The sequence below is a fragment of the Malaclemys terrapin genome, chromosome 8 (genome assembly GCF_027887155.1).
Source record: "Malaclemys terrapin pileata isolate rMalTer1 chromosome 8, rMalTer1.hap1, whole genome shotgun sequence".
Classification (NCBI taxonomy): domain Eukaryota; kingdom Metazoa; phylum Chordata; order Testudines; family Emydidae; genus Malaclemys; species Malaclemys terrapin.
Genome location: NC_071512.1, coordinates 87,046,252 through 87,073,028, shown reverse-complemented (window position 1 = coordinate 87,073,028; position 26,777 = coordinate 87,046,252). Strand labels below are relative to the sequence as shown.

The window sequence follows — 26,777 nt, the reverse complement described above, 5'->3', positions numbered from 1 at the left end:
TAGCTGCCCTTCACATGCATTTTACTGAATGAAAACTACCATAGATTTTAGGCTGTCTGGTAGATTTTTTTTTTTTTTTTTAATATATAAAGTCTCTCCCTGTTAAGCCCAAAATCTCCCAAATAAATAGGAAGGACTGAATTAGTTCTCTAAGGAATAAAAGTTTCATTGACTGTTAAATTGACATTCTTTTTTCATCTCTCAAGGCTGTTTCCCAGCTCTGGCACTTCGAGTGCAGAAGGTGGGGGCCCGCAAGGATTCTAAAAATTAATACTGCCCACTCCAGGCTTGTGTTAAAGTCCCAAGGTTACAGCTTCTCTCTGACCCTGGATAGGTAGATGCTGCCACCACCAAAATGCAATAAAACCCCTTTTTGGAACCCAGAAAGGCATACTTGGGAATTCCTTCCTGTGGGGTACCTTCAAGCCCTTTCACACACCCTCCGGGGAAGAGCGGAGACAGAAACAAAGAAACTCAGCTGTTGCCATCAGCTAATTAAACAACATGTGCACAAACTTCTTAGGACACAAAAAACCTGATCCTGTTCTTAAAAAAGGTAAATTTTATTAAAAACAAAAAGAAAGAAAATAGATCTGGAACTTAGGCTTTTTGCTAGATCTTAAAAAAAAAATTACAAAACTTAAGCATCAAGATAGCTCTCTTGAGGTTCAGCTTAAAGGTTACAAGCAAAACAAAAGCATTTGGGGGTTAGCAGAGAGGAGTCCACAAGCCAATAAGAATTAAAGAAATAAACCTAATTGCATCATCCTAGTCATTCCCTGATCTCCTTACATATCTGAGGTTTCAAACAAGTAGGTTCAAGGTATGATTTGATGATTTGTCATACCTGGTTTTAAAGCTTTTTACAACATTGTCCCAGCCCTGTCTCTGCTCTGTCCCCAATCGCCAGAGAACAGACAGACAAAGGGAAAAGTTTATTTTTTCCCCAATTTTAAAAAGTTCTAGCCTTCCCATTGGCTCTTTTGGTCAGGTGCCCACTCCCTTCCTTTTACCTATGCATGCAGTCAGACTTTTTAACCCTTTACAGGTAAAGCAAGTAGAGAACAGCTACCAAGAAGGATTTTATAGCTAACTGGCTGGGTGTCCATAAAAGGGAGCTACCCCCCCCCCCCTTTTCATTTATCAAATCATCTGTAAAGGTAACACAATTATGGCAAGGAATAACTCATGTAATACATATTTCTGTTCAGTATAATCATTCAACAGCAACCACCACTGAAGCAGGATGGAGATAGGCTATTATCATAAATCACTAAGTTTGATCTTTCAAGGAGATTCAATTACTTTTTTCCCAGACCCCACTTCAGCCCTCTTGAAACACATACCAAGCCAAATTATACCTGCGGTCACATAAGTGCATGCCCAGCTGAGGCCAGTGGGAGTTGTGCGCACGTAGCAGAGAGTAGAAAGTGAGCCACAGATTTTCAGTCAATAGCAGCTCCAAGTGATGGGTTTGAATTAGGGTTGTCAAGTGATTAAAAACATTAATTGCAATTAATCGCACTATTAAACAATAGAATACCATTTATTTAAGAAGTGGGCATCATTATCTCCCGTAAATGTAAACAAACTTGTTTCTCTTAGCAATTGGCTAAACAAGAAGTAGGACTGAGTGGACTTGTAGGCTCAAAAGTTTTACAATGTCTTGTTTTTGAGTGCAGTTACATAACAAAAAAACCTACATTCGTAAGTTGCACTTTCATGATAAAGAGATTGCACTACAGTACTTGTACGAGGTGAATTGAAAAATACTATTTCTTTTATCATTTTTGCAGTGCAAATATTTGTAATAAAAAATAATATAAAGTGAGCATTGTACACTTTGTATTCTGTGTTGTAATTGAAGTCGATATATTTGAAAATGTAGAAAAACATCCAAAAATATTTAATAAATTTCAATTGGTATTCTATTGTTTAACAGTGTGATTAATCATGATTATTTTTTTTAATCGTGATTGATTTTTTTTAGTTAATTGTGTGAGTTAACTGCGATTAATCAACAGCCCTAGTTTGAGTATTTCCTTTCTTTATCCAGCCAAATGACATGTGAAACGAGGAAGCTATTCTCACATAGTCAAGAAACCTGGAAAATCGACTTTTTTATTTCTATAATAAGCCAAAGGACAGGAGATGCTTAAGGCATAACTCATGACGGAGAATTGATTTATAATCTATTTTCTCTTCATATGAACTTTATTGACACTCATGCATTTGGAGCAGGGCTGGCCTTTGGAGTAGGACCCATGCTGATCTCATCTTTCATTTAAAATAAGAAGGATGAATCACAATCTGAGGACAAAGAAAAAGCAGGCACCATACGGGGTTTAGATTTGGATATGTAATAGGGGTGTTCAGATGCAAAAATTTGGATCCACCCGTCACAGAAAAAGAGACAGTGGCCAGCCACAAAATCTGGATCTTGATCCAGGGTTGGATTCCAAACCCCTCAATGTTTTATACCTAAGGGTTTGGTTAGAAGGTTTTTTTCATAATAGGATTCCAAGGCATGTGCAAATGTACCCTATATGGACAAATTCACCATCACATACCACACTGATCCCATTGTCTGAGACCACAGAGTCAGGGAAGAGAGGAATCTGGCCAACCACTCATCTTTTGCCTCTCTCGGCTTGTGCAACGTATTTCATGCAGAACATGATGTTTGGAAACAGCACATGCAAAGCTGCCATGGAAGTCTAGCCAAAGGATTAAGGGAGATTTGTGCAGTGCTGGAGGGAGATTGTACAGGCTGGCAGGAAGATCTGAATGCACAAGAATGCTGCACAACCACAAATTGCCAGTGCTCACTTCTGCCTCTTTCTGTGTGTTCATCAGTGTGCCAATACTCTGTCTGACACAACATCCAGAGTAGGGGCCACTCACCTGTCAGGGAAGTGTTCACGTATTAAAGAGAACAAGGAATGCTCCCATGATCTGTGCCCAGCTCCTCCACTTGGGCTCTGTGTTTGAGTGGTGAAAGAAGGACAGGAACAGAACAGTAACACACCAGCTGAGCGAACAGGGAGCAGGAAGAGCTGGAGGAACATTAGAGGGGGAACAGGGAAGTAAAATATTCCAAATGTGGGGTACTCCTGCTTCAAGTGGGAGGCTTGGCAGCTGGGCCAGCTCCAGTGTTTTTGCCGCCCTGAGCGGGGGGGGGGGGGGGGGGGGGGAGGGGAGGGAAGCAGCTGCGATTGGCAGCATTTCGGCGGAAGGTCCTTCCCTCCGAGAGGGTCTGAGGGACCCACCACTTAATTGCCACCGAAGACCCGGACGTGCCGCCCCTTCTTTCCTTTGGCCGCCCCAAGCACCTGCTTGCTGTGCTGGTGCCAGCCCTGCTTGGCAGGTCTGTATATGCGCGCGCACACACACACACACACACACACACACACACACACCTCAAATGAGTGCTGGTACCAGCTTGGAATGAAACAAGAGGCCAGTAAGGTACAGACAATGTAGCTGGGCAATTAAAGTAGGGGCAACTCAGATCGTAGCATCACTCTACAGCAAATAGTACAAGCAGCAGGATCAAAAGAGGAGGCAGAGATGAGAGAGCATATGCAAAATTTCATTTATATGCACTCCAGTAGCAGCAGCATATACAGACCAGACAGATCCCCATCCCCAAGTAGGATGCCATTGATGTTAAGGAAGCATCAGAGTCTGAGCTGTGCAAGGGAGCCAAAGGACTTCAGACAAGCTAGTCTGAATGTGACTAAATAATGCATGAAGTACAGTTAGAGACACCCTTCTCCCTCACCCTCTACCCACTACTGTCCCCAAGAAGAATCCCATAGCTAATGAAACCATTAAAGTACTGGATCCATGTATGGCTCACAGGCACAGGACCTGTATTAAGAGCTTATTAGTTAACTCTTTGCCCTTATACAGATTTTTTTCCATCCATGGATCTCAAAGCGCTTTACAAAGGTAGGTATTATCATAGAATCATAGACTTTAAGGTCAGAAGGGACCATTATGATCATCTAGTCTGACCTCCTGCACAATGCAGGCCACAGAATCTCACCTACCCACTCCTGTATCAAACCTGTGTCTGAGCCACTGAAGTCCTCAAAACATGGTTTAAAGACTTCAAGGTGCAGAGAATCTTCCAACAAATGACCCAGGCCCCACGCTGCAGAGGAAGGCGAAACCCCCCCAGGGATTCTGCCAATCGGCCCTGGAGGAAAATTCCTTCCCGACCCCAAATATGGCGATCAGCTAAACCCTGAGCATGTGGGCAAGACTCACCAGACAGCACCCAGGAAAGAATTCTCTGTAGTAACTCAGATCCCACCCCATCTAACATCCCATCACAAGCCATTGGGCATATTTACCGCTAGTAGTCAAAGACTAATTAATTGCCAAAATTAGACTATCCCATCATACCATCTCCTCCATAAACTTATCAAGCTTAGTCTTGAAGCCAGATATGTCTCTTGCCCCCACTACTCCCCTTGGAAGGCTGTTCCAGAACTTCACTCCTCTGATGGTTAGAAACCATCTAATTTCAAGTCTAAACTTCCTAATGTCCAGTTTATATCCATTTGTTCTTGTGTACACAGTGGTACTGAGCTTAAATAATTCCTCTCAGTTTTACAGATAGAGAAACTGAGGCACGGAGCAGTTACGTTACTTGCCTCACGTGGCACAGCAACTTAGTGACAGTCATGAGTGGAACACAGGTCTCCTGCCTGCCAGTATCATGCTCCATTCATTAGACAACAACTGCCTGTTACGGGGTCAGTGCGTGGTGCTACCTTTCAACTGCAATGACCCCCTTGACTGTTATTGCTTGCAAGTGTATTCAGGGCCAGCTCTGGCTTGTTTGCTACCCCAAGCAAAAAAAAAAAAAGCACCTGCGGCGCGGCCGGAGCCAGGGTGCGGGGGAGAGGAGGAGGAGGTGGGGGGAGAGAGAGAAGGGGCGGCCAGGGCTTCTCAACCGCCGCGCCGCGTGCCAGGAGGGCTCCGCGCTGCGGTCAGCTGGGAGGGAAGGATGCGGGCTGCCCTGCCAGGCTTGCTGCAGGGCGCTCCCCTCCGCCGCGCCACCGCTCGCTACAGGGCGGCCAGAGTGGAACAAAACAAAACAAAAAGCGGCCGTGCCGCCCTAGGATTGGGCCGAATGCCGCCTTGTACAATCTGCCGCCCCAAGCACGAGCTTGCTCGGCTGGTGCCTGGAGCCGGCCCTGAGTCTATTCACTTTATTTCCTTCCCTTTCCCCCTTTCTGAAAGCAGGATGTTCCATGAAGGGACAACTAGTATGTGTGAACAAGGGAACAAACACCACATGCACACAGGAGCACCTGGAGAGAGAAGCAGCAAAATCTTAACTACCTGTTCAGTGTTTAAATACTACAAGGTAAAGTGAGAGAGACAGGGAGCTGAAGAGAGACAGAACGAATTATGACTTTTGGGATGCTGTGCCAATAGTATATTCTAATGAGAGGATGATGTACATTCCCGTATACTTACTGATTTCTACTGGTTGTGTAAAATCAATCTTGCTTATTGTCATCTTCTGACACTACACATAGTATTTTCTCTACTGTACAAAGCCAAACTGCTAACACAGAATTAAAAAGAGTGATGACATTTCGTGTGTCTAAGCCAGGGCCATATGGTCTTTTATTAGGAAATTAAGTTCAGTCAAATATGCAAACACATAGTAACTGTACTTTTATGGTAGCTGGCATTTGCCCTCACTCATTTAGACAGTCTCAGTGAAGTTCTCTCAGACAAGCAAACTAAACGGTTACCACAGAATATCCTGATAAGCAAACAGCTCTGTCCCCCACAATTAAATGAAGTTTTTTCTGCTCCATTCATTGCTCCCATAGAGTCTCTTGCTAATATTTTAAAGAATGCAAAGCCTCTTAAAAATGAATGTTTTTCTCTAGCTTTTGTTTTTTGACGAGTGACAAGTGCCAGGATTTTCCTATCTCAATTACAGTTTATGATAGCAAAATGATTGAACCATGGCATTTTTACCTGCATATATTTTACTTTGTTTTTTCCATCAATAAACACACCATTTTCAACCTCTCCCTGACTATAACAGACATTTAATGTGAGCAAATCATTCATGATTTGCTTCTAGGAAACACATGGCTCATTGATTAGAAAGTTTAAAATTAAATGGACTCTTCAATTAAAAATAATGACTCACTTATTTACTCCCCCTGCAAGAGAAGCCACTACCGTGGCTGGGTTTACTTACCCAGAATTCCTAATGCAATGTAACCCAGAATGACGACTATGAAGATTACACAGCACAGAACATCGGTACAGTGCCTAAAGACAGAAGGGAACATTTTAAAGAATTAGAAAAGTGTCCAAAATAACTCCTCCTTTGTAAATGATTGATTCATACATTACAAGATCAGAAGTGCCCACAGACATCATATAGTCTAACCTCCTGAATTACACCGGCCACAGGACTTTCCTTAATTAATTTCTTATTCAAGTGTAACATACCTTTTAGAAAAACATGCAACCTTGATTTAAAAAATGGTCAATGACTGAGAATCCACCTCGACCCAACATAAGTTCTAACAATGGTTATTTACCCTCATCATTAAAAATCTGTGCCTTATTTCTAGTCTGAACTTATCTGGCTTCCAATTCTCCTTCATAAACTTACATTCACAAGTCCTTGCTTTCGATGACTACTAAACAACAATCACTCTAGAGGTGGGCTAAGGAGTGTTTCTAGTTAAAAAGAAAGTAAAGGATTGCCTTACCAAACTAAACCACCTCCAACCTGGCCTAGGAGTTGAAACAAGCAGACATGTGAATTAACGTCCCAACGGCTACCAGCTGCAGCTGGTGTAAATTGGCATAGTTCCACTGAAGCCAATGCTGGTCAAGGCCAAGCTGAGGATCTTTAAAGTCAGTCTGTTTTGAAAAGTGCAGACTTAATTAGCGGTACTCTTTAATGTATATTTATTGTACGTATCTATGTATTTAACAAAATTGTCTATTGCACATGTTCAGGATACAATTACAAACCAACTCTGGTAAATTAAAACCATTTTTTTAAGCACAAGAAGAGGCATTACTTCTCAATCAGAGGTTTAGCCATGGTGAGTTTCAAACATCTATTTTTGCCATAGCCCCATCTAGAAAGGATCAATTAAAGTTTCTTTTTTAAAGTGGATAAAGTGTGTGTGTGTGTGTGTGGGGAGGATTCACCGTGAAACATAGGTGCTGGAACTAGGGGTTGTGGGGGTACACCCCCTGACTTAAAGTGGTTTCCATTACATACAGGGCTTACAGTCTGAATCAATGGCTCTCAGCACCCCCACTATACAAACTGTTCCAGCACCTCTGCCCTGAAACCCCCAAAAATGGCTGAAGAGATCTTGCCAGAGTTTTATTAAAAGTCCCATCATTCCGCTTCAATCAGCAAGATGGGTATAATGAAGAAAGCCCAGAAATACTGTCCTTAAAAATTAAGAATGGAGAATTAGACATAAGGGCTTATATAGCTCTCGGATTCTTCTGGCCAAAGCGATCCGCACTAGAGAGAGGCCAATCTGAGAGATATGAAGGATAGGGGACGCTTAGTTATGGGTTTGAAAGGAAGGGGGTGAAGAGTAGATCCAGATCCCAGTGATTGGGAAGAGGGGAAAAGATTACACAACTTTTAAACAATTGGAAAACTTGGAGAGACACTTCTGGGTGTGAAAAAGGAACTAAGCATGAATGATCTATGTGCCTCTCCACAGAGAAACAAACAATCTCAGCCCTAGGTTCCAGGTCTGTGTGACTATGGGGATGTGTTGAGGCAAACTGAAAGAACCGACAATGGAGCCCCGCTTGTTCTTTAAGCCAGAGGGATCTCAACCTTTTTCCTTCAAACTCCCCCCCCCCCCCCAACATGCTATAAAAATTACACAGCCCACCATGTACACATCAACTGTTTTTCAGTAGATTAAAAGCCAGAGCCAGCGTTAGGGGGTAGCAAGCAGAGCAATTGCCCAGGGCTTTATTCCACAGGGGGCCCCACAAAGCTAAAATTGCTCAGGCTTCTGCTTCAGCCTGGGGAGAAGGGGCTTGGGCTCAGGATTCGGCTTTCTACCCTGGGCCCCAGTGAGTCTAATGCTGACCCTGCTCTCTGGTCTATTTTGGCAGACACCCCCTGAAACCTGCTCATGGCCCCCCAGGGAGCCCTGGACCCCTGGTTGAGAACCACTGCTTTAAGCTATCATTTGCTCCAGTTGTCATAGATGAAGCTTTTCTCAAGTGCCCTGTAATAAGTGTCTGCCCAGAGAATAGATGACAGCACATTACAGTTATGAGGAGAGCTTTAATCTGAAGATTTAGATTTTATTTAGAATCACAAAATGGATAAATAATGAATGGAAATAGGGTCACCTGCTTCCTTCTCTTAACACCAGCAGAAGCACTAAACCTTTTTAAATGTAAGGCTAACATCTGTTTCACACAAATTCTGATACTTTACTCAGGCTCAGTTTCTCACCCTCCAGAGTGGCTGTTAAATGGCACAGTGTTTAATAAAAGATAACTCAGGTAAAAATACTAATGGGAGATGAACTAGAACACTGCAATACTTTAATTATAAGTCTCTTGTTGTCAGAACCCTCTTGTCCACGTGGTATTTATGATTATGTATGATCAGAGCCCATACCTGTTTGTGCCAGTTCATCCCTTACAGTTTTGCAATTATTCAAGTGTCAAATGTTTCTACCATCTCACACCATTTTCTGTTCTGGGTATGACACAGATTTTATAGTGCCTAGCACAACTGATCCTGGCCTCTGGGTGCTGCTATAATATAATTATAATAACTGCACAGAAACTATTTTGGGCATGGTTTGGAGAGTTTTAAAATAAATTTACTTGGACTATTTCTTGCACCCCTCTGCCTGTGCAGCCAGGTGCCTTTGTTACCAGGGGTAAAATCCTGGCTCCACTGAAATCAATGGCAAAAGTCCTGCTGACTTTGTGGGGCCAGGATTTCACCTTAGAAATCCAAGGCTCAGCAGGAGAGAAAAATTAAACCAAATATATAAGATACCTCACCAAATGACCTAAAATAACTGTTCCACACGTACCATTTTACTCCCTTAAAGTCACTGGGAGTTTTCAAAACTGGAGCAAATGGAATGCTGGGAATCACCCCTCCCCAAAAGGATTAGACTCCCATTTTGAGCCCTGAAGGGTCACAAGCTATTGAGATAGTACATTTATTGCTGTAACCAGGACTGAGCATTGCCTTTGCTGGGCTTTGAACTGGTTTTGTTTTAGAGCAGAAATGATCACATTTAGGGGGAAAATAGAAACATTTTGATGGCGAATTGATTTTGCTGTTGTATTTGTAGTCAAGACAATGAAACTGCAGGAAGCTGCTCAGGGGGTGAAATTGTAGAATAAATGCTAGGGGAGATGGATTAGTGGGCAGAGTGTTGAGGAGAGAGTGCATGATAAATGTAATTTATCATATGGCCCTTGCACTCTTTCACATGAATATCACTGCCACGTTTTTAGAATATACCTGTACACACCCACCATCCTCATGGGATACATGACGCAAAAATTACAAAAGGAAAAATATAACCATTTTTTCAAATGGATTCCAAACCTTTTCCCAGCAACAATGACTGCACGGGCAACAGGATATTGTAACAGGAGTATGATAACACATATAGACAATATTTATAAGGATTCATTTGTGTCATGAATTAAAATGTACTGGACAACATGAAAGTCATTGTGAAAGTATGGCTGTATTTGAAATTTACAATGTTTTTACCTTTTTGCAGTTCAGTTGCACCCCAAGATCTTGCCCAAATTTTGTTGTTAGCTTAACTATTCTACTTGAACATTGCTGTCTCCATAGAAATAAATCACTGATAAACCCAACAGATTCATTTTAGCCAGGTGAAGTAATAAAATAATCTCATTTGATAAGTGCATATTTCTGGCCCCCATGCCAGATTTTATTGCCTACTGTTGTCATTTTGTTTAGTTTATGGGTAGTGCTTTGCTTTCTACCACCTTTCAGAAATGGATTGGCTTACTCGCTGTGTTATATGTGGCAGCGCAAAGTAAGAAAACACTTTGTTCCTGTGTCTTCATGGAAGTTGCATAGTACATAGGAGGTGTTAACGGAATTCAGATAAATAAGGACTCTGAATACTGAGTATCAGAGATTGGAAGCACTTATTCACTGACAAACCATGCATTTCGTGGCTAATGAGTCTGCTTGGGGACTACTTGCTTCTGCTGGCTTCATCCTCCAATTCTACAGTTCATAATGAGAGATTTCAGAGTGGTAGCCACGTTAATCTGTATCAGCAAAAACAATGGAGTCGTCCTTGTGGCACCTTAGAGACTAACAAATTTAGGTGCCACAGGGACTCCTCGTTGGTTTTACAGTTCATAATGTCTCACGCGTGCAATTCTGTCCAAGATGTTGCAGTAGCAAGAAACCATTATTCTTAATATTAGAGTTGTACCAGTATTACAACAACACTTACAGACCTGGATCCCTTTGTGCTAGGCCCTGTGCAAACATATAACAAAGAGACAGCCTCTGCCCCAGAGAGCTCACCATCTACATGTATGAATATAGACCATGGGAAACATCACTCATCCTTTGTGGACAAACTTGAAGCTGACCATTTAAGGCATCAATGCTGCTCAGAGCTCAGTGTTAATGGAGCTCTACCTGAAAGCAGGGGTCTGCTCACACAGAATTCTCTGGAGGACTGATGCCTATGTTTTGAAATCACTCTAAGAAGCCATGCTGTAGGAAAAAGAATTTGTCTGTTTTGTGGTTTATGAACAGAACTCAGGATCCCCTACTTGACTGTAGCCTGAACTGAGAGGTTTCAGAGTAGCAGCTGTGTTAGTCTGTATCTGCAAAAAGAACAGGAGTACTTGTGGCACCTTAGAGACTAACAAATTTATTTGAGCATAAGCTTTCGTGGGCTACAGCCCACTTCTTCGGATGCATATAGAGTGGAACTGAGAGATCATCTCAGCTGGTATGGATCTAAATCGAGTGGCTGGTACTTTTATCAAACAGTGTGGCTAGACCGAAGGGCACTATTCAGGAAAACTGAATAAATATTTGAGTTGGCAGATTCAGTGTGTTCAGGGATACTTCCTTTTGAGCATACGCTCCTATTATGGAGACTAGAAAGTCCGCAAGAAAGGTACTAATAAGGTTTTAATGCAAACGGTGCTTTGTTAACCTATCAGCCTAAACACTAAATTTTCTTAAGTTTTCTTCAGAGAATCTTTAATGAGAGGGGTTGAAATGAGCTGGCCCATGTTGTCTCACTGAATTGTACTTCCTCCTGGTGGCTGAATACTGTGCGCCAGAAAGTTTTAATTTTAAAAAATTAATTCTCTAGCCTTTATGGCTGCGAAGGAAATCTGCAAAATGTGAACCAGAAGAAAGCCATGAAGTGATGTCTCCTGAGAGCCTGCAACAGGAGCTCTAAGAAAAGTAAAACTGCCCATTCATCTCAGTGGTGTGTATAATATACTACAACAATATAGATCGCAGTGTGCTGCCAAAGATACAGGCACTGATTAAAATTCCATTAGCAATAAGAAATAACCTGTTTCTTGCCAGCACTCCTCTACGTCAGACTCTTTCAGGTTTTGACTCTGAAGCCTGATGATAACGATGTTGACATTTAAATTGTCAACTGTTTCAGTACTGACCACAGTACCCAAGAAAGGAGTGAGATGATCTTATCATGAAGATCAGCATAATCTACTGCAGAGGTTGGCAACGTTTGGCACGTGGCTCGCCAGGGTAAGCACCCTGGCGGGCCGGGCCAGTTTATTTACCTGCTGACGTGGCAGGTTCGGCCAATTGTGGCCCCCACTGGCTGCGGATCGCCATCCCAGGCCATTGGGGGCGTCGGGAAGCCGCAGCCAGCACATCCCTCGCCCGCACCGCTTCCCGCTGCCCCCATTGGCCCCCATTAGAGAGACAAGGTGGGTGAGGTAATATCTTTCATTGGACCAACTTCTGTTGGTGAGAGAGACAAACTTTTGAGCTTACATAGCTCTTTTCAGATATTACCTCACCCACTTGTCATTTCCTGGGCTGCAATAACACTGCATACAAACCAGGTATGTAAGGGGGAGTTGTTAAACAGGTCTACCCTAAACAAAGGAATCTGTAAAAAGAACAGGCGTACTTGTGGCACCTTAGAGACTAACAAATTCATTAGAGCATAAGCTTTCGTGGGCTACAACCCACTTCTTCTGATGCATATAGCATGTATATGCATCCGAAAAGACGGTTACTCACCGTTGTAACTGTTGTTCTTCGAGATGTGTTGCTCATATCCATTCCATTAGGTGTGTGCGCGCCGCGTGCACGATCGTCGGAAGATTTTCTACCCTAGCAACACCGGCGGGTCGGCTGTGGAGCCCCCTAGAGTGGCGCCTTCATGGAGCTGAATATATACCCCAGCCGACCCGGCGCCCCCTCAGTTCCTTCTTGCCGGCTACTCCGACAGTGGGGACGGGGGGCGGGTTTGGAATGGATATGAGCAACACATCTCGAAGAACAACAGTTACAACGGTGAGTAACCGTCTTTTCTTCTTCGAGTGCTTGCTCATATCCATTCCATTAGGTGACTCCCAAGCCCAACTTAGGTGGTGGGGTCGGAGTGAGACATTGCTGTGTGCAAAACCGCTGATCCGAAAGCAGCATCGTCTCTGGACTGCTGCACTAGTGCATAGTGAGCTGTAAATGTGTGGACTGATGACCAAACCGCTGCTCTACAAATGTCCTGGATCGGAACTTGTGCCAGGAAAGCCGTCGAGGAAGCCTGGGCCCTCGTGGAGTGAGCGGTGAGGTGCGGTGCTGAGACACCTGCCAGGTCATAGCAAGTCCGGATGCAAGACGTAATCCAGGAGGATAGGCGTTGTGAGGAGACCGGTGAGCCTTTCATTCGGTCGGCCACTGCAACGAAGAGTTGCGTCGTCTTTCTAAAGTGCTTTGTGCGGTCAATATAGAAGGCCAGGGCCCTTCGTACGTCCAGGGAATGCAAACGTTGATCCTGGCGAGTGGCATGTGGTTTAGGATGAAAGACCGGGAGAAAGATGTCCTGGTTGATATGAAAAGGAGAAACCACCTTAGGGAGAAAGGCAGGATGTGGACGAAGCTGCACTTTATCCTTATGGAAAACTGTATAAGGGGGCTCGGATGTAAGCGCCCTGAGTTCAGAAACGCGCCTTGCTGAGGTGATGGCTACAAGGAAGGCTGTCTTCCAGGATAGGTACAAAAGTGAACAGGTGGCCAGTGGCTCGAATGGAGGACCTGTGAGCTTGGAGAGAACCAGGTTGAGGTCCCACGTCTGAACGGGCTGACGTTGTTGTGGGTACATCCGGTCTAAGCCCTTGAGGAATCTAACGACCATCGGGTTAGAGAATACCGAGGACGCGAGTTCCCCTGGGTGAAAGGCCGATATAGCGGCCAGGTGAACTCTAATTGAAGATATCGCCAACCCCTGCTGTTTTAGGGAGAGGAGATATTCCAAAATGAGAGGAATGGGTGCCTGCAACGGGGACATGGCTCGTTGTTCGCACCAACAGGAGAACCGCTTCCACTTGGCCAGGTACGTGGTGCGTGTTGAGGGCTTCCTACTGCTCAGCAGAATCTGTTGGACAGAGTGTGAGCATTGCTGCTCTGCCTGGGTGAACCATGGAGCAGCCACGCCGTGAGGTGGAGTGATTGCAGGTTGGGGTGACGCAGCCGGCCGTGGTCCTGAGAGATGAGATCCGGACACAACGGAAGCGGGATCGGTGTCTGAACCGAGAGTTCCAACAGTGTGGTGTACCAATGTTGTCTCGGCCACGCTGGAGCGACCAGAATTACCTGTGCCTGGTCTCTGCGCAATTTTAACAGTACCTTGTGGACCAGAGGAAACGGAGGGAAGGCATAAAACAGGTGGTCTTTCCAGGGAAGGAGAAACGCATCCGAGAGGGAGCCCGGAGCTCGACCTTGTAGGGAGCAGAACACGTGGCACTTCCTGTTGTCTCGAGATGCAAACAGGTCTATCTGGGGAAACCCCCACCTCCGGAAGATGGAATGTATGATGTCCGGACGGATAGACCACTCGTGCGTCTGGAAGGACCTGCTGAGTCGGTCCGCTAGAGTGTTCTGGACTCCAGGGAGGAACGATGCCGTGAGATGGATTGAGTGGGCGATGCAGAAGTCCCACAGGCGAATGGCCTCTTGGCATAGAATTGACGAACGTGCTCCTCCTTGCTTGTTGATGTAAAACATGGCCGTGGTGTTGTCGATGAGGACTAACACACATCGGCCACGTAGGAGGTTGAGAAATGCCTGGCACGCCAGGCGCACCGCCATCAGTTCCCGAACATTGATGTGCAGGGCTAGCTGGGGTGCAGTCCACAGGCCCTGGGTATGGTGTTCGTTGAGATGGGCGCCCCAACCCAGAGATGAAGCGTCTGTGACCAGGTGCAGAGAGGGTTGTGGGGCGTGAAATGGCATCCCCTCGCAGACCACATTGTGATCTAGCCACCAGGTGAGGGAGGTCAGGACCGAGATCGGGACCGTGACCACCATGTTCAGGCTGTCCCGATTTGGTCGATATATTGACGACACCCAGGTCTGGAGTGGGCGAAGCCGAAGTCTGGCATGCCTGGTTACGTACGTGCAGGAGGCCATGTGACCCAGCAGGGTAAGGCACGACCTCACCGTGGTAGTTGGGAACGCCTGGAGCCCTTGAATGAGGCTCGTGATGGTGCCAAATCGGTTGTCTGGCAGGATGGCTTGTGCACGTCTGGAGTCTAGAACTGCGCCTATGAATTCTATTCTCTGGGTAGGTTCTAGAGTGGATTTGTCCTTGTTGAGTAGGATGCCCAACTCGTTGAATGTGTGCACTATTATGTGGACGTGAGCTTGAACTTGCTCCTTGGTGCGACCGCGTACCAGCCAGTCGTCTAGGTACGGGAACACCTGTATCCCTTGCCGACGAAGGTACGCTGCCACGACAGCCATACATTTCGTGAACACTCTTGGGGCCGAGGATAGGCCGAAGGGAAGGACTGCAAATTGGTAGTGCACCATGTTTACCACGAATCGCAGGAAGCGTCTGTGAGGTGGGTAAATTGAGATGTGAAAGTATGCGTCTTTCATGTCGAGGGCGGCGAACCAGTCTCCAGGATCGAGGGAAGGGATAATGGCCCCCAAAGAGACCATGCGGAACTTCAACTTTACTACGAATTTGTTGAGTCCGCGCAAGTCCAAGATGGGCCGCAGACCTCCTTTGGACTTGGGGATCAGGAAGTAACGGGAATAAAATCCCCTGCCCCTTAACTCTACTGGAACCTCCTCTATGGCCCCCATAGCAAGGAGCGTGGAAACCTCCTGTATAAGAAGTTGCTCGTGAGAAGGGTCCCTGAAGAGGGACGGGGAAGGAGGGTGGGAGGGGGGGATAGAAGAAAACTGGATAGTGTATCCCCTCTCCACTGTGCGGAGGACCCAACGGTCCGAAGTTATAAGGGACCAAGCACGGTGGAAGTGGGAGAGACGATCCCGAAAGGAGGGGGCTGGATCCTGGGAGATGACTGGGGCGCCGTCCTCGACCGCACCTTCAAAAGTTCTGCCTGGGGCCTGAAGGTGGTCTAGGTGGCCCTTGGTTCTGGCCGGGTTGAGGGCCGGCCCACCTTCTTCTACCACCTCGCCCTCGCCTCCGGGTCAAGTCCTGTCTCTGACGAGGCGGGGGGGGTAGAAGCGCTGAGGCTGCGGCCTAAATGGTCTGCGCTGAGGGCCCACAACATGCATCCCCAGGGAGCGCATGATTGTTCTCGAGTCCTTGAGGCTCTGCAGGCGAGAGTCCGTCTTGTCCGAGAACAATCCCTGTCCCTCAAAGGGCAGATCCTGTAGGGTTTGCTGTAGCTCCGGAGGCAAACCCGAAACCTGAAGCCAGGAGATCCTCCGCATAGCGATACCCGAAGCCAGGGTCCTCGCAGCTGAGTCTGCTATGTCCAAGGAGGCCTGCAAGGAGGTCCGAGCCACCTTCTTACCCTCCTCTACCATGGCTCCAAACTCTTCCCTGGACTCTTGGGGAATCAACTCCTTAAACTTCCCCATAGAGTTCCAGGAGTTAAAATTGTAACGGCTCAATAGCGCCTGTTGGTTCGCCGCTCTAAGTTGCAGCCCTCCAGCTGAGTAAACCTTACGGCCAAACAAATCGAGCCGCTTAGCCTCTTTTGATTTAGGCGCTGCAGCCTGCTGGCCGTGGCGCTCTCGTGCGTTCACTGATGCCACCACCAGTGAACACGGTTGGGGGTGGGTATACAAGTACCCGTAGTCCTTAGACGGGACAAAGTACTTCCTTTCCACCCCTCTCGCTGTGGGTGGGATAAAGGCAGGAGTTTGCCATATCGTATCCGCATTGGTTTGTATCGTGCGGATCAGGGGTAGCGCCACCCTCGATGGGGCATCCGCTCCGAGGATGTTCACGATAGGGTCCTGTACTTCCACTATCTCCTCCGCCTGCAGGTCCATATTACGGGCCATCCTACGCAGGAGATCCTGGTGAGCCCGAAGATCTATCGGAGGGGGACCCGTACATGAAGTGCCCGCCACTGCCTCATCCGGAGAGGAGGAGGAAGACGCCTCCGGTGGTACTGGATCCAAGGGGGGGTCCTGATCCCCCTGCTCTTGGGCCGGAGCATCACCTGTACTCGGGTCTATGGTGTCAGGTGGCGTGGACACGGAAGCCTCCATGCCCCCTGGCGGAGGCCGAGAGATGGTGGATTCTGGGGCCCTTCTAACCGAGTGACCCGAGCGAGAGGTCGATGGTATTGGAGCCCCTTGCTCCTGGTGGTACGCCCACGGGGTCCAAAATGACCAGTGAGATGGTCCATGAGAGTGGTCCTCTGCCATCTCCTGCCAATGGCCCAAGTTCCGTTCCTCGGCTTGCCCTTGAGGGGGGTATGCCGATCTCGACAGGTCCTCCGAGGAGCGAGACACCGATCTTGACGGCCATGGCGGTGCCGAGAGAGATGAAACGACCCCCGTGGGCTGCGGTGCCGCACGGTACCGGTCCGGAGATGATCTATCTCTGCGCGGTGCCGGCGAACGGTGCCGGGACCGCGATCGGTGCCGATGACCTCGTCGGTGCCGGGAGCCGGATCTGGACCTCGACGAGGACCTGGAGTATGCCCGGTGCCGGGAGCGGCCTCTCGACGTCGAGCGTCGACCGTAGCGGTGCCGAGAACTACGTCTCGACGTTGATCGGTGCCGACGATCATAGCGGTGCCGAGACGTAGACCGGTGCCGCGACGAAGATCTTGGCCGCGAGTACGACCAGTGCCGAGGTGATATTCGGTGCCGGGACTGCGAGCAGCGTGGGGACCTGCTTCTGGACCTGGACCGGTGCCGAGGTTCCAGCCCTTGTGATGGAGGGCGCATCAAGGCAGGTTTCCCCCTTGACTGGACCGGGCGGGTCAACGGTGCCGTCGGTGCCAGTGGTTGAGGCGGTGCCGGCTCCGTGAGAGCTATCAAGTCTCTCGCCGCCACGAAGGTCTCCGGAGTCGACGGGAGTTGTATTACCGCCGGTCTCGGTGGAGACGCTATCTGCACCGGACTCAACGGCCTCGGTGCCGGAGTCGACAGTGCTGGAGGCACCTGTTTCCAGTGCTCCACCGGCGCACTCGGCTCTACCCCCGGCACTGGGGGAGCCGGCGTCTTCGGTACAGAGGTCCCCGTCTTATGGGCTTTTTTATGCCCCGGGGATAATGACCGGCGCCGAGGTGCCTGCTGCGGTGCCGACGAGGTCCGGTGCCGGGGAGGTTTGTCCGACACCGCCCGCGTTGTCGGCATGGCCGGTGCTGCCGGGGCACTGCGCACCGAGGCGCTAGGTGCCGGGGCTTGGCTTGTAGAGGGAGTGTCCGGGCTAAGTGCCGCCTCCATCAGGAGTTGCCGGAGCCGAAAGTCCCGCTCTTTCTTGGTCCTTGGTCTGAAGGCCTTACAGATCTTGCACTTATCTGTTTGGTGGGACTCTCCCAGGCACTTCAGACAGGAGTCGTGCGGGTCGCTCGTGGGCATAGGTTTAGCGCAGGAGGCGCACTGCTTGAAGCCGGGAGCTCTGGGCATGAGCCCGGGCCCGCGGCCGGGGGAGGAAGGGGGCGACGACCCCCTTAGTCCCCTGGACTATTATAACAAATCTAACAACTTTAAAAACTATTTAACTATTAAACTACAAACACTAGAACTATAACTATAACTACAACTGCGAATAACTAACTAAGCTAGGGAGAGTGGAGAACAGCTATGCCGCGCTCCACAGTTCCAACGACCGTCAGGGGCGGTAAGAAGGAACTGAGGGGGCGCCGGGTCGGCTGGGGTATATATTCAGCGCCATGAAGGCGCCACTCTAGGGGGCTCCACAGCCGACCCGCCGGTGTTGCTAGGGTAGAAAATCTACCGACGATCGTGCACGCGGCGCGCACACACCTAATGGAATGGATATGAGCAAGCACTCGAAGAAGAAGAAGTGGGTTGTAGCCTACGAAAGCTTATGCTCTAATAAATTTGTTAGTCTCTAAGGTGCCACAAGTACTCCTGTTCCATTAGAGGAGTGAAGTTCTGGAACAGCCTTCCAAGGGGAGTAGTGGGGGCAAGAGACATATCTGGCTTCAAGACTAAGCTTGATAAGTTTATGGAGGGGATGGTATGATGGGATAGTCTAATTTTGGCAATTAATTGATCTTTGATTATTAGCAGGTAAATATGCCCAATGGCCTGTGATGGGATGTTAGATGGGGTGGGATCTGAGTTACTACAGAGAATTCTTTCCTGGGTGCTGGCTGGTGAGTCTTGCCCACATGCTCAGGGTTTAACTGATCGCCATATTTGGGGTCAGGAAGGAATTTTCCTCCAGGGCAGATTGGCAGAGGCCCTGGAGGTTTTTCGCCTTCCTTTGTAGCGTGGGGCACAGGTCACTTGCTGGAGGATTCTCTGCACCTTGAGGTCTTTAAACCATGATTTGAGGACTTCAATAACTCAGGCATAGGTTAGGGGTTTGTTACAGGAATGGGCGGGTGAGATTCTGTGGCCTGCGTTGTACAGGAGATCAGACTAGATGATCATAATGGTTTCTTCGGACCTTAAAGTCTATGATTGTATACAATATTGCTGTATTATAAAAGTATACAGAGTGAGGTCTTTTCTGAAAGCTAATGACGCACTGTGATTCATATAATTGTGAACTGTATGTATTAAATCTATATAAGGAATTATGGATACTCATTGATATTAGGCTATATAGTCTGCCCATACAGGAGGCAATGTCCCAGCTCTCTACCTGTCTCCTTTGTAAATTAAGCATGGTGGAATCAGAAACAATGGAAGCCCCATTTACACAGAAATCATACAGGAGGATGGGAAGCCCACAAGAAGGGAAGAACAGCATGAGGTCATCCTGCCTCTTGAAACCAGTTCTTTGAACTTGGAAGATATAAGCAAGGACAGAAGCCATTTTTGGCACCGTCACTGCACAGACAACAGGCCAGAGGTCTTGCCAGCTGAGAAAGATGGGTCCTTCAACCAAGGTGGGGTTGAAGTCTCTGGAATTGAACATAGATGAAAAACCTGCTTAGGCAAACATTTTTCACCTAAGAAGAAAAGAAGCCAGGCCCTTGTGCTTCTATGGAAAGGAGAAAGTCAGCTATGACTGGGAAGAAGAATGACTGGTGAGTGAAACCATCTTGAACAAAGCCTGTATCTTGCTAGATTAAGTTTTAGACTTCAGTGTTTTCACTTTTATTTGCTAGTAACCCTTTCTAACTTTATTCCTTTTATTCGGCATGCCTTAACCTATGTTTTATTTTACTATAAACCAACTCAGTGTGGTGTTTAAAGGGAGGGGTTATTTAGCCCTACTTAAGTTAATAAGCTGTCATGTATTTGTGTGTCTTTAGAGGAACAAACAAACCTTATTACTTCTCTGATCTGTTCACGAGAGGGCTGGACACTGCAGAGCACACAGTTTTAGGGAAATTTGGGACTGGAAGTGTGTTGGGATCACCCTGCAAATAGCAACCAAGGCTGGTAGAAGCCAGAGTGGGTCTGCAGAACGGATGCTTGGGTCAGAGATGCTGAACCAACACACAGACCATCAGGGTGTGACCTGCATGCAGGTAGGCTGGTTTTAAGCAGCCCAGGTTGGGAGCGACAAACAGCAAAGCATTTTGAGGCACTCAAGGTTAGAGGCAATGACACAACTGGTCTGGATTGCCCCCCCAGAATGTGAAATACACTATTTATGAAAATGCTGAACAGCTCTCTGTGGTATTCACACTGTTTATTGGGTCTGTCTAAAACATCCAGAAATAATCACTGTGCCAGCTCCTCAGCTGGTGTAAATCAATATAGCTCCACCAAAGTCAATGGAGAGATACTGATTTACACCAGCTGAGGATCTTGCCCAAAGTTATTGTGGCAAGAAAGACTGAGGACTGAAATCAACTGTACCACTTCAGTCAAACACTCCCTGGATTAATACTAGCTGGAGTGTTATCCTGGAGACAGAGAACTTTTGCTTGTTTCCAATTAGTTTTTTTTTTTCTTTTTTTTTGACTCTGAGCACATCAGAAATACATGCTCAAGAGATATTCCTATATTTAAATTAGAGATAAAAAAGGGAAATCAGACCCACAGAATGGGAAGGATTCGACCCATCTGTTTGGAAGACGATTTTCAATATTATTTTCAATGTAATTTTGTATGTGTATATATGTATGATCATATGTGTGTCTACACAGATAAATAAGTGTATACAAAGGGTTAAGACCTGAAGCATTTGTATCTGTTCATGTTTTGCTACAAAATTAGTGTCTCTATTGTTAGCTTATTTTAAAAATTATGGGTAAAATGTGATCCTTAATATTTTAAAGTCTATGCTTGCAGACAAAGTACATAATCATGCTGTTTTCCCTCAGTCTTCTAGTGTGCATGAAATTTTAATGCTCAGTGAAGAGGAGAACTGAAAACAGTTGGCTAGAGCCAAGCATAGCGTGGCTATGCTTTGTACAAGCTTCCTCCCACAGCTCTGCAAATGCACCCCTGTTCTGACCTGAAAGACCCCACTTATTCCATTAGGAAGCCCACTGTGCTGAAGTGCAGCATTTTGTGTAATGTGGCTAAATGTTCATGAGAACTAAATAGGCTGGGACCTTGGAATTCATTTGACTTGTGACCTAATTTCAGGACTGAAATGTAAGTTTCCAGAGGGAGAGGCTGTGACACTGACACACCACGCAATCTTCTCGTCTATTGCTAACATTTGCTTTTATATTTTCTGAGAAGTTTAAAAAATTGGAGGCAATTCTAATAAAATATTGTAATCATCACAAGTCCAATGCATATCATTTCCCCATTTTATGTTCACGTCTGTGCTACTCATCAGCAGACTGAAATGGATTATGTCAAAAAACTCCATTTTCTCAGCAACTACCAGTATTAAATATTAAACATATCCCAAAAGATTAACATAGGGAGGCTGAACGCTGTATAAACCTTGTACAGCGCAAGTGCACACCAAACTAAGATTCATTTCCCAGTAGAGCCTGGGATTGAGCTGATATAAATTCTAACAAAACAGTAAGTTGTTGGATCTTATCAGAAAGTAATAACAAATTTCATATTCTGATGGTTAAATATTTTTTCACAGTCTAGTTCAACCAAAAGAGGTCTGAATGTTAAACCCAATTCTGATAACTATGTTGTAGTGTAATGACAATGTATATTAAAACAGGCATTTTAGTCTACAGACATATTTTCTGTCTGAAGCTACAATAAAAACCACCACCAAACCAGCCTGTAAATCTAATCATCATGAAGGCCATTCACACATCATATGGGTCTAAGTTTATTTTCTAGATGGTTACACAGATAAAGAGAAGAAAAAATTCCTGTCTATTTTATTAGTGCAGTCAGGTAAGTGGGATGCAGGAAGACAGTGTCTTGAGGTGAAATCCTAGTTCCATTGAAGCTAATGGGAATTTTTCCATTGGCTTCAGTGGGGCCAGGATTTCACTCCAAATTCAAATCAGAGCCATAAGCATATCAAAATATAATTGATTCAGAACATCAATTGTTCTGGGGACTATGATTTGTGTGTTAAGGAAAAAGTCTGTGGCGTTTTAATGGGATACATTTTCAGTCTCAGCCAACTCCCCACAGGTGGATCTAGGGTGACCCAGATAGCAAGTGTGAAAAATAAGGATGGGGGTGGGGGATAATAGGTGCCTATATAAGAAAAAGCCCAAATATCAGGACTGTCCCTATAAAATCAGGACATCTGGTCACCCTAGGTGGATCAGAGGCGAGGACAAGAATTTTGTAGAGAGAAAGGGCATTAATGAGCCCATTATTGGTGCCCACACTTCAAAAAGAACATTGACATATTGGAAAGGGTTCAGAAAAGAGCTACAAGAATGATTCAAATACCAGAGAAACATGCCTTATCGTGAGAGATTTCAGAACACAATCTATTTAGTTTATCCAAGAAAAGGATAAGAGGTGAATTGAACACAGTGTACAAGCACCCAAATGGGGACAGGATTTCTCATAGAAGGTAACTCTCCAATTTAGCAGAAAGAGGTTTAAATGAGATCTGTTGAGTGGAACCTGAAGCTAGACAAATTCAGACTAGACATAGGGCACACACACAAAATTAACATGAAGGGTAATTAGCTGTGGGAACAACTTACCTAGAGATGGGGTGGATTCTTCATCACTTAAAGTCATTAAGTCAAGACTGGATATATTTTTAAAAGATATGCTATAGATCAAACAGAAGTTATAGGCTTTATGCAGAAATTAATGGGCAAGGTTCTATGGTTTGTGTTATGCACGTCCGACTACATGATCATAATGGTCTTAAAATCTATCAGTCTACAGAACAACCAGAGAAAAGGGGAGAAGGCAGAAGGAAGCAAACCGAGTCTGAAAGTGAAATGTTATTGATTGATATGGGATTTATCGGTTACCTTTACTCAACAGCCACATATATAGGCACTACCCACTGCCAACTAAAAAGTGTAACAAAAGGACAAAGCTGTCCCAGAGCCCTAAACACGGCACTCTATAGCTTTCAACTGCTGTTTACAAATCCTTATTAAATTAGTAGTAAAAGAAGAAAGAAAATAAGACTAGTAAGAACATGCCTCTATGTGGCCACATGTAAAAAACATTTACTCTCATCCCGCATCTTTCCTGATGCAGTCTCTTCCTCCTTTATCTACCCAGCCCAAGCATTTAAGGGTTTTGTTTTTAAACACTGACAAACATCAGTAATGATATCTAGTTGCTTGTTTTCAGTTTTAGAACAGCTGCTCCAAAATAGGCTGTTAATTTAAAATTTTGATGGTCTCTTCACGGCTTGCCTCTTGCTTGGGGGAAGGGCCCTGCCAGGGTGCGGCTTGTGTGGGCCACTAAAAAAAAAAAAAAAATTTTTTTTTGTTTTTTTTTTTTGCTAGAAAAAGTCAAAATTTTCATTTTGACCATTTCAAAACATTTTGGCTTGAGTTTTTCGTTTCAAAACATGAATTTTGAAATGTGCTCAATATAAAAAACCTCTCACAAATAAGGGCGAAAAACACCAAAAAAGGTCAAATCGCTGTTGACTCAAAATTATTTTTTGTGTTTTTCAATTTAATGAAAAATCTTGGGGAAAAAAAGGAGGGGGGGTTTCAGGTCAGATCAAACTGGATTTACTTTTTTTCCTTTTTCGGTTCGGTCCCCAAATTTCACGCTCATTTAAATCCAGGAAGGAATAGGAGTGGGTCAGGCCACCTGTGCTTGAGGAAGGCATCAAAGGTAAAATTCTACTGCACAGAAGGCTCCATGCCAAGGTCTGAACCTTGAATGATAAAATATTTGCCTTTCTTCTACAGCATCTCAAAAGTGCTTTATAAACCTTAAAGTAGTCAAACACTATTGTTCCTATCTTACATATGGGAAAATTGAGGCAGAGACAAGGACAGAACCCAGATCTTCTAGCAACTAGTCTTGTGCTTCACCGTGAAACTATCCTTAAGTATGCTTGAGATAAGTAAAGAAGGAACATAAAGAGTTCTGAAGAAAAGGAAATCACCGTTTTCCTAGAGCATCGTGGTAGGGAAGGAAAGAAGAGCCCAAGAAGAGGCATTGCTATAGAGGAAATGAAATAAAATCACAACTGGTGGAATTTACTAGGGGATAGGCAGGAAGAAAAAGAAAAAAAAAAAAAAAACAGTTACACATCAAAGCCTTTACTGTAGATCCCCTCCACTTTATTGTGGATATAGTATGCTAAAGTTTTGCTCCTGATTCCCAAGCTGGGAGTCCCCTTTCTCACCAGACCTCAGCTCTTCTTTGAAGTTCCATGACCCTAAGAGTGTATAGCTAAGAGACATTCATTTATGCACAAAGGAAAACGGGTTCATGAACTGCAAACATGTTACCAAGTTAAATATGCCGAAAAGCCAAGTAGCTGGGTCTTACAATCTTTAGTCAGCTGGACTGTGGGTTTTAAATTTAAAGCTGCTTTCAAGGATAGCAAGAGCTAGCAACCACCTCAAAGAGAAATTGTGTCCTTCAAGAGATAACAGGGAACACCACTAAGCAAAGAGGAACGCATGAGAAAAATAAAGAAACTACATAAAAGAGGGAGGAAAAATAACCAAGGACGATAGGGGAATAGTTCAGACCAACTCCGAAATGAGAGAGAATTCAAAAGTAGCTTTATGATTCAGTTATATAACAGCAGTTTCAAAAATGTGCTATGACATCAGTGATAGTCTCTTGTTGCAGTTTAAAAAAAATCTGGATGGAAAGAAGACAGTGCATTTCATACAAGAAAATAGTCTAAGTGCTGGAAGAAAAACTGGAGCAATTTGTGGTTTTGCACCTAACAGCATTGTCATCAAGGTTATATTTAGGAACCTATTAAAATATCTCAAAATGGCATTAGTGAAACTTATTCCTAAACAAGCACAGCATGGATTACTGAACTTCTTATGAGCACAGAGTGGCTAGCCTCCCCTGTGACATACTCAGACGCCTCTGTTCACAGAATGACGCGCTGAGACCAATCAATAAAACCCAGTTCTTTTGACAAAGCAGCCCAAAACATCAGTAAAAAGAGTTCAATTTAGTGTCTGGGAGAAAACCAATTGTCTTTAGCATTGTGAAACTAGGTAGTGTGTTCACCATTGCTATAGGGCCTGATCCGGAGAGATCGTGAACCCCTCCAACTCTTGTTGGCAGATGCAGTTTTCTGAGTTTAAGAATACCCAATAAAATCACTGAATGACAGTGGCCTTTTCTTACCATTCCATAACCATGCGGACTGAACAATATTTTCTCTGGGTGTCTGTGATCTTTAAGGCCTTCCTTTGGCTCCAGTTATTGAGTTTGCTGTTCATATACTCTGGCAGACTTCACCCATTAATTCCTTTAAGGATTCAAGAGTTGGATAGGGGAAGATCAATGCAGCACTAATAAGCCTGCGATATATGGCAGTGTCACTTATAATCATGAATGTGTACCACGTTTCCCTACTCCCATGATGGTACAATGTGGAACTGTGGCCCAGTATTCCCCAGGGAAGAACACATTGTAAAAATAATAAGAAAATGCTATGCCTAAAACATAAAAGTCACTCAACTGTGGTTTAAGTTGAACAGAAAGGTTTTCAACACTTAACAAATCACACCTTGTCAGAATAAAATATAGCTTCTCCTTCACCATCTCTGCAATTTGTAAAAAGGTGGAAACGACACCTTGGGATGTGTTAATTAATTGAAATCATTTATCCTTTATAACCATATATTTAATCTCAAACTAGTTTTCTTAGAGCAGTGGTTTTCAACCTTTTGTCATTTGCAGACCCCTAAAAAAATTTTCCAGTGGCAGTGCAGACCCCTTTGGAAATCTTAGGCATAGTCTGCGGACCTGCAGGGGTTCACGGACCACAGGTTGAAAACGACTGGCTTAGGGGCTTGTCAATTAGAGTTCCCATTGTAAACTTTTTGTAGATACCAACAGGCCCACTCAGAGGTCCAGAGAGGCCTGGGCCACTTCCAGCTTTTGAGGCCCCTTGCCATAATAAAAACACAAATTGACGACACTTGGTCTAATATTGTGCCATCAGAACAGAAATATTTTTATGAATATTTATGAACATTTTTAACTCTTTAGTATGACAAAATCTATATCAGTTAACAAAAAAATTATGTCTTTTACCAAATCACATCTCTAATTTGCTTAAATTTGCAGCTCTAAGCTGAGTGTGTGTGTGTGACATTTTGGTCCGATAGGGATGCGCATAAAAACAAGTTGTGAAAGTTATCAAATGCCAAAATATTAACAAGTGTCTAAATTTGAGGCCCCCTTTGAGCTTGAGGCCCAGGCCAAATGGCCCTTTTGGACCCCTCTCCCCCCCGATTGGCCCTGGATATCAACATTTTGTGGATGGGTAGATTGCCAGTCATGTTATGCCAAACAGCTAAACTCTGCACAGGTTGTGTCAAAGAGAACTTGGGCCCTAATCATTTATTTGCATTCTGTCAGAGAGCAGCTGAGGACATCTCTATTTAGGTTAGTAGGGTTGCTCGAATTGCTGGGTCTCAGAAGTTCTCTGAAGGCCCACAGAAAATATAGGTACTACTTGTACTGTGTTAGGAGCTCTATTTTTTTCAGATAACTCATTTAATATTAAGTAAAAATCTTCTGC

General features: G+C 45.2%; 1 protein-coding gene across 5 annotated transcripts in view; it reads right to left on the bottom strand.

The window, feature by feature from the left end:
- The window catches only part of SLC44A5 (solute carrier family 44 member 5), a 204,363-nt gene that overhangs the window by 59,485 nt on the left and 118,101 nt on the right, over window positions 1-26,777 (bottom strand). For 4 of the 5 annotated variants that reach the window (XM_054038221.1, XM_054038223.1, XM_054038222.1 and 1 more), the window contains exon 3: window positions 6,242-6,315. In XM_054038221.1, coding sequence (XP_053894196.1) covers window positions 6,242-6,315 — 74 coding nt within the window. Of the gene's footprint in view, window positions 1-6,241; window positions 6,316-6,764; window positions 6,860-26,777 lie in introns of those variants that run through there. The other variant, XM_054038224.1, reaches the window with a different exon arrangement.